The 14,863-nt window shown below is 42.7% G+C and overlaps 1 protein-coding gene across 1 annotated transcript in view; it reads left to right on the top strand.

Annotated features, from left to right (window-relative positions):
- ATAD2 (ATPase family AAA domain containing 2) overlaps positions 1–14,863 on the top strand; it is a 94,041-nt gene that overhangs the window by 16,482 nt on the left and 62,696 nt on the right. The window contains 6 exon segments of the mRNA XM_032803507.2: positions 978–1,131; positions 3,110–3,212; positions 4,260–4,347; positions 10,058–10,094; positions 10,096–10,168; positions 10,961–11,076. Of these exon segments, the coding sequence (XP_032659398.1) occupies positions 978–1,131; positions 3,110–3,212; positions 4,260–4,347; positions 10,058–10,094; positions 10,096–10,168; positions 10,961–11,076 (571 nt within the window).

The raw sequence follows: 14,863 nt of genomic DNA, 5'->3' as shown, positions 1-14,863 counted from the left end.
TCTGCAAATTTGACACCATCAGCTCAGGATTAAACAAAGACTGTGAATGGCTTGCCAACTACAGAACCAGTTTCTCCTCCCTTGGTTTTCACACCTCAACTGCTAGAAGAGGGCCTCATCCTCCCTGACTGAACTAACCTCATTATCTCTAGCTTGCTTGCATATATATACCTGCCCCTGGAAATTTCCACTACACGCATCTGATAAAGTGGGTAGTCACCCACGAAAGCTCATGCTCCAAAACGTCTGTTAGTCTATAAGGTGCCACAGGATTCTTTGCTGCTTTTAGTAGTAATTATTTCACATGTGTGTGAGGGAGACTATTTTAAAAGCATGCCTTTTTAGTGTGAGGTTAACAATGCAATGTATAAATGTTTGTCGGGTTTTTCAAAAGTGACTTGAGATTTTGAATGTGTCTGTGTGTGGGTGCACAACTTTAGACAAATTAAATCTCCTGAAAGCATGAACATTGGCCCTCTATATATATGATCCCTTTTTAATCTGTCAAGTTGAGTACTCAAAGATTTACACACCCAAAATAGCTAGTTACTTGTAAATATCTTGCCTCTGGTATTTAAAAATATTTGTATGATACAACTTTTTATAAAATCAGTGAAGGAAAACATCTTAAAAGTAGAATATGTGGACTAAAATCTTGCATAGTTGTGTTTTGCAAGACTGGAATAATTATTCCAGTTTGCTCTTAGCTAGGATATAAACTGCATACTTATCTTGGCTGATTATGTTGTTGTTGTTTTTTTTTAATCTGTTAGTTTGTATTTGAGTGATTTTAAGTATAGAATATAATGTGTAGAAGTACTTTCAACTTTAAATTTAAAATAAGTGATAACAATAACTCTCAATCATGTATTTAAACTAATGTCCAACACTGGTAGATTTTTGCAAGATTTTTTTTTCCATATTTGAGGGAAAATATGTTCTTTAATATTGTATATTTATAAACATAGTAATTCCAGTCACTAGATCTTTGAAAACCAGAGCTGATGTGAAAGCAGTTGAAAAAGTCCATGGAGAGAGTGGGGATGTGGAGGTGCGTCGCAGTTGCAGAATCAGGCGAAGCCGTTACAGTACTACAAACCAATCCGTTTTGTTTGACAAACTTATAACAAAGTAAGTAACTGTCCTTCAAAGATGGTAAAATGATTCCTGAAGGCTTACTTACAAGCATGTGCTTGAGTACTATGTGGGCTAAACTTATTAAAAATGTTTGCCAAAAATAAATTAACTATGAGAATTCTTTATATATGTTCCTACGGTGCTGCTGAGTTCCAGGAGCTTTTCTGTAATGCAGTACCTATTGGAATGCACAACCACTTGCTCGGGGCACCAAGTGTTCAGAACCAAGCTTATAAAAGGACCATGTGGTCCCAGCCACATCATTTCCTTCCTGCCTCTTGTCAATTGTAAGTTGTAGGGCCTTTCTTCCCTGTTGGGATAACTTTTCTTGACCTGTAGTTTAGTATTTTTAGACATTTTTAACTTTAAAATTTTATTATAGTCTTCACTGTTGTGCAGCTTTGACCCTGGTTTTAGCCCCTGGAGAGTTACGACTAATCCAGTCTCAAAGGTCTACCAAGACTGAGTTCAAAGGTGTGTGTTTTATGCCCTTAGAATCTGATGCATACATCTTTTGTTTAATTTGCTTTGGACACTCTGTTCCTGGATTGTTGCTTGATGTAAAGCCTATATGCCTCTAAGCCGGTGGTTCCCAAACTGTGGGGCGCACCCCTTAAGGGTCATGGAGGTGGGGCACAGCAGGCCTAGGCCAGCATCCTAAGGGGGGGCGGGGGCAAAGAGGGAGCACTACGCAGCCCTGCTCTGCCCCCAGCTCTGCTCTGGCTGCAGCCTCTGTCCCGTCTGAGCCTCTGCCCCCTTAGCCTGTCTGCATGCCCTCCTTTCCACACCCCCAACGCCAGGAGCCGTGGCCCTGCTCCAGGCCCCAGTTCCCGACCCCAGCTCGAGAAGAGGGTGGATCTGGACACGGGTAAGGAGGGGGTGCAGCATGACAAGTTTGGGGACCACTGTTCTAACCCTTGCTTATAGGGTGAGGTGGCTCTAGGCTTGTCTTATGAGCCAGGGCCCCAGTCCACTTTGCAGTCTACAACTGGTTCCACTGCCCTCTTCAGCTCAGAAAATGCCAGTTATGAGGAAGCCAGTCGCATGGTACCAAAACACCGAATACTGTCTCACATCTATTCTGATTTAAGAATAAACCGTTCCAAGAAAGGAGTTGGTTGATTTTGGGACCCTAGTGTTTCTGTCACCATCTTAGGCATGAAGAAGCATGCATCCAGACAGTAATGGATTGGTGTAGCAACTTCCTTGATGTCAAGAGTTCCTTATGTACTAAATAGATCTCATACCACATGTGTACAGGTTGGGGGGGAGGGAGGGGCTTAAGTGATGGAGTTTCACTTTTGACTGAGGAAAGAATTGGTTGGCTTAGTGACCATATTAGTGCTGGAGTTTTCTTCCTTTTATAGTCTGTGAATGTTTGGTAATATAGGATGGCACTTGTACAGCCCCAGTGGGCATTGCTTTCCTGGCGATTCTCAAAGCTCAACAGCAATAGAGTGCATGTCTAGTAAGTTAAACTATGGACAAACTATACTAAGTCTAAAAGTACAGTTATGGGTGAGTAAACATTTTGTCCTGTTATCTCTTAAAGTGACACTGTCAACTTAAAATAATGCTTCTGACTGAAATTTGTGATAGTACTAAGTGAATAATTAGCATTAAAAACCACTAAACTGTAAGACATTTAGAAAAATATTTCTCTGTAGATTTTTTTTGTTTGTTGTCCCACTCCATTTAGGTGGCTTTTTCACATAGCAATAGAGGAAAGAAACATCTCTTATTAAAATAAATTTTTTTTTTGTGCATTTACAATCCCATTTACAATTGGGGAGATTAAGGGGCAGGTACGGCTCATTAAACTTTTTTTTTTTTTTAAACTTATTGTTTTTAAAATTAATCGTGTCAGTTTGACAGTGTCACTTTAAGCACATCATATTGAAACATCATGCTAACTGATGTGCATTTTTTCATACTGTCTGAACTCACATGTGTCACACTTCTTTTATGTCAGCACTGCAGAAGCAGTATTACAAAAAATGGATGACATGAAGAAGATGCGTAGACGCCGAATGCTAGACTTGGAAGACCTTGGGGTGTTCAATGATGCCGAGGAAGTAAATATGCACTCATAATGTTTTTCTAGATTCATAAGGGGGCTCTCTTTTAGACAGCCAAATGGTTGGTTGGTTTGTATTTTTAATATGAAATGTTAATATGAAAATTATATTAGCTATATTGAGAGAGGTAGAGAATATAACGTCATCACAGTGAGATGTTAGCCATATGCCAGTATTTTTATATTCTAACTTCTGAATAGCCTTATTACCATTTTTGAATGGATATTTTACTAACAATTATTTCAATCTTTTAAAACTTTAATTTTTATTAAAAACTAAGAGAAAATAAACTTCACTGAAATCTGTAAAAGGATTGCTAGCTGATCAGGCTTCCAATGAATAAGCGCAACCAACATGTTTACCGGGTGTAGCTTTGATACTCAGCTGTCAGTTTCTATCCTATTTTGCTGGTTAAAGCAAACATAGAGGATGTGCTGGTCTGAAAAGTTTATAGCTTTAAAAAGGCACCTTCCTGTGTGTTGCTATGGTTTCAGTTCCTCTTTGCCAGCTACATCTTGATATGTTACCTCCTCAAATAGTCTATTAAAGGTAGATTACATACAGTTGAGGAACTTGCAACTTACATGTGCAGCTCCACACTTTTTTCAGTGGTGCTGGAAGAAGTTCTTTCAGGGTGCTAATTATCCTCCTTCCTAATTTTATTGTCCATGAACAAAGGTGCTAACTGAGAAGACAGTCAGTTCGCTATCCGATTTACCTCTAAATAGATGGGCCTTTTCTAATTCTTTACCTAATATTGAGCAGAATAAATGCTGTTTATAGTTTTCTGATTGAGTTTAATTTGTTACATAAACTGAAATGGAGCATGCTTGATGTGAATATTAAGAGACAATAAACTTGGCCTTCCAATGCCACTTTTAGTTCTTTTGCTAAGTACAACCACACTTTAATTTAGCCTTTTATGCATGTGCAATACCTTGATAAATTTGCTGTATATATGAGATGTTCATATTGCAGGGACTGGAGCATGTGCAGATTTATTATATAACTGTCAATGATTTCCCCCACCCATCTCATAATTAGGAAAATCTTGATATGTACGCTCGAGGAAAGCAAAAGAGAGAGCAAAGAACTGATGAAGAAACCACTGATAATCAAGATGGCAGTACAGGTCACCATTTATCTTAATTTTCTTTGTGTTGTATTTAACACTTCTAATATGGTCTGATGGATTCTATACTACAGAAATTGTTTTAATAAAACATGGCTCTGTGTGTTGTATGCAATTGCAAGGGGGGAGGGATAGCTCAGTGGTTTGAGCATTGGCCTACTAAACCCAAGGTGGAGTGTTTTATCCTTGAGGGAGCCACCTAGGGATCTGGGGCAAAATCAGTACTTGGTCCTGCTAGTGAAGGCAGGGGGCCAGACTCAGTGACCTTTCTGGGTCTCTTCCAGCTCTGAGATGGGTATATCTCCATATATTACAAGCTTCCATCTTTTCTTGAGTCATAGTCATAAGCTAATAGAGGCAGTAGGTGTCCCTGGAACAGAGTAGAAATAATGTTCTAAATCTTGTCATGCTTTACTTTCACCCTAAGGTGAAAGTAGGAAAATGTTAGATAGTTTCAAAACACGTTTGAACATCCAGAATCTTTTTTTCATTCTTAGTTCATTTCAACAGCACTTGCTATCAAAACTGCTGAGAATATTAGCACTGTTGTAGATGTACTACTTCTTCACAACATATTGATAGGAGTTTCTGCCCCATCTGCATATGAATGTTGCTAAGGGCATTAATCAGAAAAAGGGAACTCACTGTCCTAAAAGTAAATTCAGCTTGCTAGTTCTAGATTCTCTGTTTACAGTTCTTTAATCGCCCCAGCCAAGTACCGTTAACTACTGGAAGGCCTGTGCTTTATTTCACTTTTTTAATGTAAAATGCTTTTAAGAATGTTATCAATTTTGAGATCTACATGTGTAGACTTTAAACTGCAAATGTATCCAAAAACAACAGGAAATATAAATTAAATTTCAAATAACTCAAGACCCGGTTTTCTTGCAGCTATGGCTATTGCACACTTGTTGTCATCCTATATTTTATCCACAGTGTCTTAGCTGTTTTTCAACAGTACATGCTTTTATTTCTCCAATGTGTGCACATTCAGAATTTGATTTAAATGTCAGCAGTTCTTCAGTGTTTTTTAATGTAGAATTTTTTCTATTATCTTAAGGTATATTTTACAGTGCCTGTATGAATCATCCCACATCTAATCCTTGTTACATAACATTTTTAGCACAAAATGTTGGAGTGATAATAAAGGCTTGAAAAAGCAACTTGAAAAGTTATCTCCGGTGAAAAGAGGAATGTAAACAATCAATTTTTGCAGAATTTTAAGCTTTCACTGAAGGGGGGTGGGAAACTAACTTACAATAACCTTCTGAATGTAAACTGATATTGCGCTACTAGCTTTTGAGAAAACAAAACAAGTTCCTCACTTACAATCTGAAACAACCACAAGGGTAGATCTGTCAACTCTTGAGTGAATTTTATTCAAATAATTATTTTCATGGCCTTATCAAACCTTTCAGTCCATGCTGGTTTTGAGGTAGGGGTCTGTCTCTTCCTGTATATTTGGCTCTAGGGCTCTAACCTGATATAAGGCTCTAGGGACTACTACAGTATACACAGTAGAGGTTAATCGTGTTCAGGTTTTCATTGTGCTTCCCTTATTCTTTTCACAGTGGTCGTAGAAATTATCAGATTATAGTCCAAGATCAGGTATTTAACAAATTCCTGGTGAATATGGGTAACATTAAAAATTTTTGTGCTGTACCTGTAAACTCTAAATAATTTGTCATATGTTTTAGGATTTCTTCCTACTATTCCCATTATCAGCAGGCAGTGCTTCTATGAAAAATGTTAATGTTTTCAAAGGGAGGATTGGGTTAAACTTTTTATTAATTGTAGTGAGTGATTCGGTTGTACACATACTATGAATTACTCTGTAGGGCATCCAGCTAGTACTGTGTATTTTGATTTATCTCTATCAGCTCAACTCATCTTTTAGATGAGAATATTTTTTTAAATAAGATACTAGAAAACTGTACTTGGTTTTTCCCTTTTACTGCCTTTCATCAGATCTCAGACTACCTTACGAAGGCTAATAAAAATAAGCCTCTCTCCTCTAGGTAGATATCCCCATTTTATGAATGGAGGAAAATAAGCCATAGAGAAGTTAGTGACTTGCCCACTGTCACTCACTCTACAACGGAACTGGGAATAATTTGTAACTCCTGAATCCCAGTTCTGGGCTTTGTTAGCCATGAGAGCTTTTTCTTTACAGTTTGGTCTTGGAATAACAAATGCCACACCTAAGAAGAGCTCTAGCTTGTCTCTCTCACCAACAGAAGTTGGTTCAATAAAAGATATTACCTCACCCACCTTGTCTCCTAATATCCTAAGACCAACACTGCAAACAGAAAATACAATTATCACCTCTAATGGCATAGATATTTCATCTGAGACAATTAACAGTGGGTGAAATCTTGGACTTATTGAAGCCATTGCATGTTTTGCCATTGACTTTAATGAGGCCAGGATATTACTTGTTTCTATATGAATGTCCCTCTTTACTGATTTTCTAATCTTGGACTATCTCTTGTGTAAATTGCTCTTGGAAGTCTGCAGTCTTTCAGGTCCAGTATGTAGTGGAATGTAACACAATTTTAGAAATCTACACAGAGAGAAGTTTAGGTTTAGTATAATTGATTTTAACTCATAAAACTAGTCCTATCATAACTGATATTTGTTTTGCTGCCTGTTTTGAATATTCACTGGCCAAAAGCATCATTAAGTCAGAATTAAGGTTGCCTTGTATTGTCTTGTGCCTGTCTGCAATGTCAAGTGCAGCAAAACTGATTGAAAACCAGGAAATACAGAGTTAAGGTATGCACAAATGCAACCTTAACTCTGCCTCCCTGGAACAGGCAATAATATCCTGGGAATTATATGCATCACCTGGTGTTGTATTCATTGTGTTAAATATAGCTGTATTGAATGGTGGATGGATTAGATAAGAGATCTGGGGACCCTGCCTCTGAGAGCCTGAACCATTCTTCCTGACCCAATCCCCTTCTCACGTCAGTATGTGATTAAAGGAAAGAGGTGCATACGTATCATGGCTAGACTCACTTCAGCAATGAGATCTGAAGGTTGTCACTAGCAGTGCACAGGGCTTTTCTCATTGGAATTGTCAGCAGTGAAGTAGGATGTGAGATTTGAGTGGTCTGTCTTAATGATAGTATGTGGGAGTATAGTAGTTTCTAAATGGATAACCTACCCTAAATGCTCAAAACTGAGGGACAGTCTTCACTCATTGCTATATTTGCTTTCTGTAACCAACTCTCTGTATGACTTCATGAGTAGTGTACCCAAATACTTGGATGCTAATAACTAAACTATATTCTTAAACTTATTCCCTAAATGTGGGTTATTTCTGATTATGCACTACATGTATCTTATGAGTATTAAAACAAACTTTTATATTTGCGGATAATCTAAGCACTATACCCAGATGTACAAACACCTTTTTTCTTCAACCTATGCATTATATAATTTTTTAACATTAGCTTTAATACAAATATTTAAATGGCATCCTCTACAAAATGGTGCAACAGGGTTCTGAAATTTAGCCGGTGTGGTGGTGGTTCTATGCAGTAGGCTACGTGGTTGAGAGTAGGGCAGGTATAGGTCACATGTCCTATTACGTGAGTGTTCTGCAATATTTATAAAGGCAGTGTGCAAATGTGTGTTATGGGCATATTGGGGCATTACTTAAAAAGGACAAAGTTAAGGTTGCATTGTCACGTACCTTTAACTTTGTATTTCCTGCTTTTTCAGGGGGTTGAGGTATTTTTGCTGAACTTAACGTTCTGGAAGGGTACGAAATAATACCAGGCAACCTTAACTATTCATGAAACAAGTTTTTTATCAGTGAATTTCCTAGGTTCTCTTTTTGTTTAACTGAATGAAAAGTGTGTTTTGTAGGAGTTAGTGGTCATTTAGGCAGTTGTAGTTTTCACCTATGTTTGCAGTTGAGGTGCTACTGTGACTAGCAAAGGATAAACAATGGTGTGTGATTCCTGAATGGCTCTCCCACCTCCTGTTCAGTTTGTTATAGTGGAATGGTATAATGGTTGTGCTTTGAAATATTTGGAGGGTAGAGGTGCTGATAGGTTAGAGAGAAATCTCAGACATACTCTGCTTCTTAAAGTCTTGACTTTTTTATTTTTATGTTGGGAACAGTAACTTAAAGAACATGAGAAGATGGCCATGGCGTTGTTCTTCTCTCTCTCTCTCTCTCTCTCTCTCTCTCTCTCTTCCCGTATCATATAGCCTCCTTGCCAGTCTTTTCAGCTCGGCTCAGCCTTCCCTGTCCATCCCATTAAGCCATTAGCACATAAAAAGTTGCTCCTTGTTGTCTGATGCCCTCTGTTGATATATACAGATCACTGGCAGCAGTTCACTGGAGGCTCACATGCTGCCTGGTTACATAAGTCAAGCTGCACTCTGTGTTAGGCCCGAAGCCCCAACTATGTCCCACTCCAGCCAGGATCCTTACTCTCTGCTGCAGCCAGGCCTTCCTGGCCATGCCCCAGGCCCACCCAGTCTGCCCCCCCCCCTTACCGCCCTGGGCAAGCTGGATGCTTTCTCGCACACTTTGGCCAGCCCTCTCCTACCTATGTGGGGATGGCATGTCCTTAAGCTTAATTACTGCCTTTCAGAAGTTTAATTTGATCTACTTTTTAGGAGCTCTCTAGATCCCAGCACACAGGAAGAAGAGGGGCCTCTGATCCTCTTAGAAAGGCATAGCCCTCAACGCCATGTAGATGGCAGGGAGAGGTGCTCCAACCCACCTATAGGATCAGGTCTCCTCCCCCCAAGATCCTGACTGACGCACGCACGCACACGGAGAATGTGGTGTTGACTGGCCACTCATCCACCTTGCCCTCCCAGTCTGTCTGAGCCCTTTCCTCATAACCCCAAATGCTTCTACCCATACTCCCCAACTTCCAGAATAGCATTCACATGTAATTTTTTCCTTTGAAAATTAGTTTGACTGCCTTCTGAATTATCTGTTGTACTCAGTTACATTTTCCCCAAATAAGCCCTTGATAGGCAAATGTAGTAAAATGCCTATGGTTTTCTCTGATTTCTGCACAGAAGGGTTTCAAACTTAAGATGCCTCTGTAATTCAGATTTCATGGCCACAGCATGTCCCCTTGAGCCACCCAAGTCAAGTGAAGCTGGCTGGCTGGAAATCCTCTTGGGTAGTCTTTCTGCACATGTCCACGTAATGTATGTTTAGTACATACTAAGCTAGAGTGTAAACCTTTCTTTCTTAACATTTTCAGTGTTGCTTCCCTAAAGAGGTAGTTGGTGCATGCACTATCTGGAATAACAGTCAAATGAGTAAGACCATTGGCGATGATCAGATCCTTGGTTTGACCACTAGGCATGTGCCAAAAAAGTTGGTAGTGTCTCAACTTTAAGAAATAAACTTCCCATCAAAAACTGCCTGTTGGGAACCCTATGCCCAAATGACCCTATATTTACATCGCTAACTCTACCCAGTACCCCCAGGAGGCACACCAAATTTCAGTGCAGTCTGAGTAAGCATAAGCTTTAGAGCACTTAGAGTCATCCTTTAAACAGGAAGGGCTTCTGAACCTTAACATTGCAGAATACAGAGGGCATTTCGGTTAGCTAGGGTTATTATGAATGTTAAATATGTTTGGGTGTATTCATAGTATATATAAGAATGAATTAAGACTCTGTTGTTCTCCATTAAACTAAGGGCAAGTGTAATTTACAATTATAGAGTCTTCTGAAGAAGAAGCTGAGACCAGGAAGATGAGGTGGAGAAGATATCAAAAAGCGATATGACCTTAGACAGAGGAAAACTGTTGTACGCTACCAGCCCCATTGGAAAGTAGGTTGTGTGTGTGTGTGTGTGTGTGTGTGTGTTGTGTGTGTAATATATATTATATTTTTTTTTTTTTTTTTTTTTTTTTTTTTTTTCCTGTGGCCTTGTTTCTTGTCTGTGGTTAGAGGCTACAGAAACACCATCTTTGGCAAAACAGTTTCATTTTCTTTAGCTTTCCCTCCATTCTTCAGAGAGATCTGGCCTCTTTTATTCTCCCCTGCATCTTCTCCGCTGTTTTGCACTCTACAGGCTAGTAGCACATACTCTGTGTCCTTGAATCCTGTGGTACATGGTCTTTCCCAAAAAGATTTAAATACTGTATTATCTGTTAATCGTGTTAACTTAGAAAAATCTTGTGGTTTAAAATCACTGCATAATTCAACCTACATATTTAGTTATTTCCAGTTTACAACGTGATTACTCTTCAACTTTATTTTGTAAGCTTCTAATAAATTACAAATGAATTCTACATATGCCTATTGTTTCCTGATCTTGATCTAAAATCTTTATCAAGAAAGTCAGCCTAAATACTCCTGAAGGAACAGTAACAAATAAAAACGACTTGCCAACCAATTTTCAGTGTTACTGTTTTCAACTGCTTTTTAAATGCAAATTTTTCATGACTTTTTTCTTAAATCTAAACAAATTTGGCATACGTTGACAAAAGCAATGTAATTCCTAGTTATGACTTTCATCTGTCCAATATTTCACTCTGTTTCCTGCTCTTTGTGTTATGTACTCTAATTTAGGATAGTTCTAGTAGATCTTTAAATAAAACTTTTTTTGCTTTTAATAGAGCCAAGGCACCAAAGAAAGCCCAACCTATTTTATACTGGTCCATCCTCTCCTGTGAGACGAAGATATCCTTTTAGCCCTGCAGGACCACGAAGTCCCTACTGCAAAAGAATTAACAGGCTGGTATATGGGATGGTGATTGCCACCTATATGGATAAATGAGAATAGTCACATCATGAAATGTTGCTTAAAATGACTTTCAGAAGAGTAGTATGCTGGCTATGACTCTGTTAAGGGTGGGGGAGGGTCAGCCTCAGCCCTGGGAGACATGAGGAGGGCAGTTTGGGTGAGCCATGCTGAGTGAGTAGGGGTGGCTCTGGCAAGCCCTTGGCTGTACTGTTTTTACTTTTTAAAAATTCCCAGATGGGAACCACTTTACTTTCTCTAGCCTCTTCTCTTCCTGCCCTTTGGTGGTGGCTTGCATTACTGCTCCTGACCAGACATAAGTTCTCCAGAGCCACTCATGCTGCCCTCCCGCCCAGAGAGTTTACAATTAACGCACGTTAAGTATGCTGTGCGTTAATCGCACACGTTAGTGGCAGTTAATTGACAGCCCTTTTTACCCTTTAGTTACTGATAAGTACTTGCATCTTAAAATAATAGAGGAGTCTTTTGTTCCCTGAGAATTTATATTTAATAATTTTTTGAATATAAAAACTTTGTCCAGGATCTTCAAAAGTGACTAGTGAGTTTTGGATGTCCTTAATTTTTTATCCCCAACCTGAAAATTTTAAAGGGCCCTGTGTTTCTGAGAATGTATACTCAAACTTTCTGAAAAACAGGATCCTTTAAGGCAGTGGTGGGCAACCTGTGGTCCACATTCGGCCCATCAGGGTAAGCTGATTGCGGGCTGCGAGACATTTTGCTGATGTTGACCATCAGTAGGCGTGGCCTCCCCTGGAGCTCCCAGTGTCTGCAGTTCGCAATTCCCGGCCAATAGGAGCTGTGGGAAGTGGTGAGCTGAAGGGATATGCTGGCTGCTGCTTCCCACAGCTCTCACTGGCCGGGAACAGTGAATCACTGCCACTGGGATCTATGGAGAGGCCGTGTCTGCAGATGGTCAATGTCAGCAAAATGTCTCGCGGCCTGCCAGCAGATTACCCTGATGGGCTGCATGCAGGTCACAGGTTGCCCACCACTGCTTTAAGGTGTCAGTTTGAGTAACCAAAATCAGTAGTTCTTCTTTGAGTGCTTGCTTATATCCATTCCAGTTAGGTATGTGCGTGCCGCGTGCACGTTCATCGGCAGATTTTTACCCTAGCAACCCCTGCTGGGTCGCCCCCTGGAGTGGTGCCACCATGGCGCCGGATATCTACCCCTGCCGACCCGACCACTGCTCAGTTCCTTCTTACCGCCCGTGTTGGTCTTTGGAACAGTGGAGCACGGCTTAGCTGTCCTCCACTTCCCTAGCTACTCCTTGTTTCTTCGCTATCTTGTTATATATAGTTGGTTTTATCTATAGTTTTAGTTAGTTTGATAGTTCTTAGATAGTTAGTGTATATAGTTCAGTGGGGTTTAGGCATTAGTCCTTCCCCGCACTTGGTGACGGGGCCCATGCCTGGTTCACCGGGGTTTAAACCGTGCTCGGCCTGTCATAAGCCAATGCCCACAAGTGATCCCCACGACTCATGTCTAAAGTGCCTTGGGGAATCGCACATTACAGATAAGTGCCGTATTTGCAAGGCATTTAAACTGAGGGCAACGAAAGACTTTCACCTAAAGAATCTCCTCATGGAGGCAGCTTTGAACCCTCCGTCCTCTGCACTGAGTGCTGAGCACTCTACTAGCAGTGCTCCTCTGGCACCAGACCGTCCCGGCACCACTAAGACACCATGGCATTGGCCATCTCCGGCTCAGGGACCTGCTTGGCACCGATCTCTCTCCCCGAAGCAGAAGAGGTTGAAGTCCTCCACTGCCTCTGTGTCCTCGGCGCCGCAGACGCAGCCTCGGTCGGACCGCCCTGCACCTGCCATGGCACCGACTGCGGCGGTACCGTCGACTCCGGTCCCTGAGAGCTCCCCGCCAAGGCCTGTGGTTGAGCTTACGGTCCCCTCTACACCGGAGACATTCTCCGCAGCCAGGGACCTTATCACCATGACGGAGTCCGTCCTGCCTCAACCCCCGACACCGTCGGTGCGGGTACTACACTCCAGAGGCAAGCCGACTATAATGAGACCTCCCTTCAGTCGGCCCAGCTGACCGGCACCGATCACGATCCAGGTCCCGGCGCCGTTCGCAATCTCATAGAGGATCACGGTCCTGGCACCGCTTGCCTGTCCGGTACTGGTCGTACTCGCGGCACAGATCGACGTCTCAGCCTCCACGGTACTCTCGGTACCGCTCTAGCTCCCGGTACCGCAACTCTCTCAGCCGTTCATGTCGTAGACCTTTGAGATCCAGGTTGACCTCCTGGCACCACACCGGTCGCAGGTCCCGGTCTCGTTCTCGGCACTGGTATGACTCCAGGTACCGGTGCCCAGGCGATCACCGACGGCGAGACAGAGACTCTTAGCACAGTGTCTCAGCTCCTCCCTGGCCATCCCGGCACCCGTCCGTGTCTTCTCAGGCAGACAGTGCGTATGCCCAAGACAGACACACCGATGTGCCCACCGCGATATTCCACGAGCCCCAAGCTCAGGATCATGGGCCTCAATAGTGGGCATTCTGGGCAACCTGGGCATATCATCAGGCCAAGGTACACATCCAGGCCCATCGCGCTCTGCCACATCAGAACACTGGGTGCCAGAAGCCACTATTAGCTGCCCTCCTCCTTCGGTTTCAGAGGAAGTGTCAGTCCAGCCACAGGACTCCCAGATCCCAAGGGAGACAGAGGCTGTCCACCAAGAGGAGCCCTCGACTGACCCGCTTGTCCCGGGTCTCTCCTCATCCTCCTTCCCTGACGAGGCAGTAGCCGGAATGTCATCGGTAGGCCCTCCACCAGGATCTCCTCAGGCGTGTTGTACAGAACATGAACTTGCAAGTCGAGGAGGTCCCGGAGGTAGAGGACCCAGTGGTGGACATCTTAACATCGGATACCCCCACGAGAGTAGCCCTCCCCTTTATAAGGACGATCCAGGCCAATGCCAACACAATCTGGCAGTCTCCGGCCTCTGTCCCACCTGCTAACCGGGGAGTGGAACGTAAATATATGGTGCCCTCCAAGGGCTCCAAATATTTATACGTCCATCTCTCTCCTTGCTCCCTAGTTGTCCAGCCATCGCCAGCTGGCCCCAGCCCTGAAATCAAAAGACGCGAGGTGCATGGACTTACTGGGGTGCAAAGTCTATTCCGCAGGGGCACTCCAACTCTGCATGGCTAATCAACAAGCCCTCCTTAGCTGCTATAATTACAATACCTGGGCAGCGGCGGACAAATTCAAGGAGTTGCTCCCGCAAGACTCCCGACAGGAATTTGCGGCCATCCTGGACGAGGGAAAAATGGTGGCTAGAACTTCCCTCCAGGCTTCCCTGGACTCAGCGGACTCTGCAGCCAGGACCCTAGCCTCCGGGGTGACTATGAGGCGTATCTCATGGCTGCAAGTCTCAGGCCTTCCCCCAGAGCTCCAACATACAATCCAGGACCCCCCCTTTGAAGGGCAAGGCCTATTCTCAGATAAGACAGACCCTAGGCTGCAAAGCCTAAAAGACAACAGGGTCATTATCCACTCGCTGGGCATGCATACGCCAGTGACTCAGCGCAGGCCGTTCCGCCCCCAGCCACACTGCTCTTACCCTCAGCCCAGACAGAGATAGGACTTTGCTAGAAGACGGGGTAGAACTGGTCACCGGAGGCAGTCAGGCAACCAAGGGGGCCAGAACCAAGGTTCCTCCAAACCTTCCACAGGGCCAAAACCCTCCTTTTGAAGGTGCGCTCGAAGGCGTCATACCAGTATCGTCAAACGATCTG

The sequence above is a fragment of the Chelonoidis abingdonii genome, chromosome 2 (assembly GCF_003597395.2).
Source record: "Chelonoidis abingdonii isolate Lonesome George chromosome 2, CheloAbing_2.0, whole genome shotgun sequence".
Taxonomy (NCBI): Eukaryota; Metazoa; Chordata; order Testudines; family Testudinidae; genus Chelonoidis; species Chelonoidis abingdonii.
Note: the sequence above shows the minus strand (reverse complement) of the source record. Positions and strands in the feature narration are given on the sequence as shown.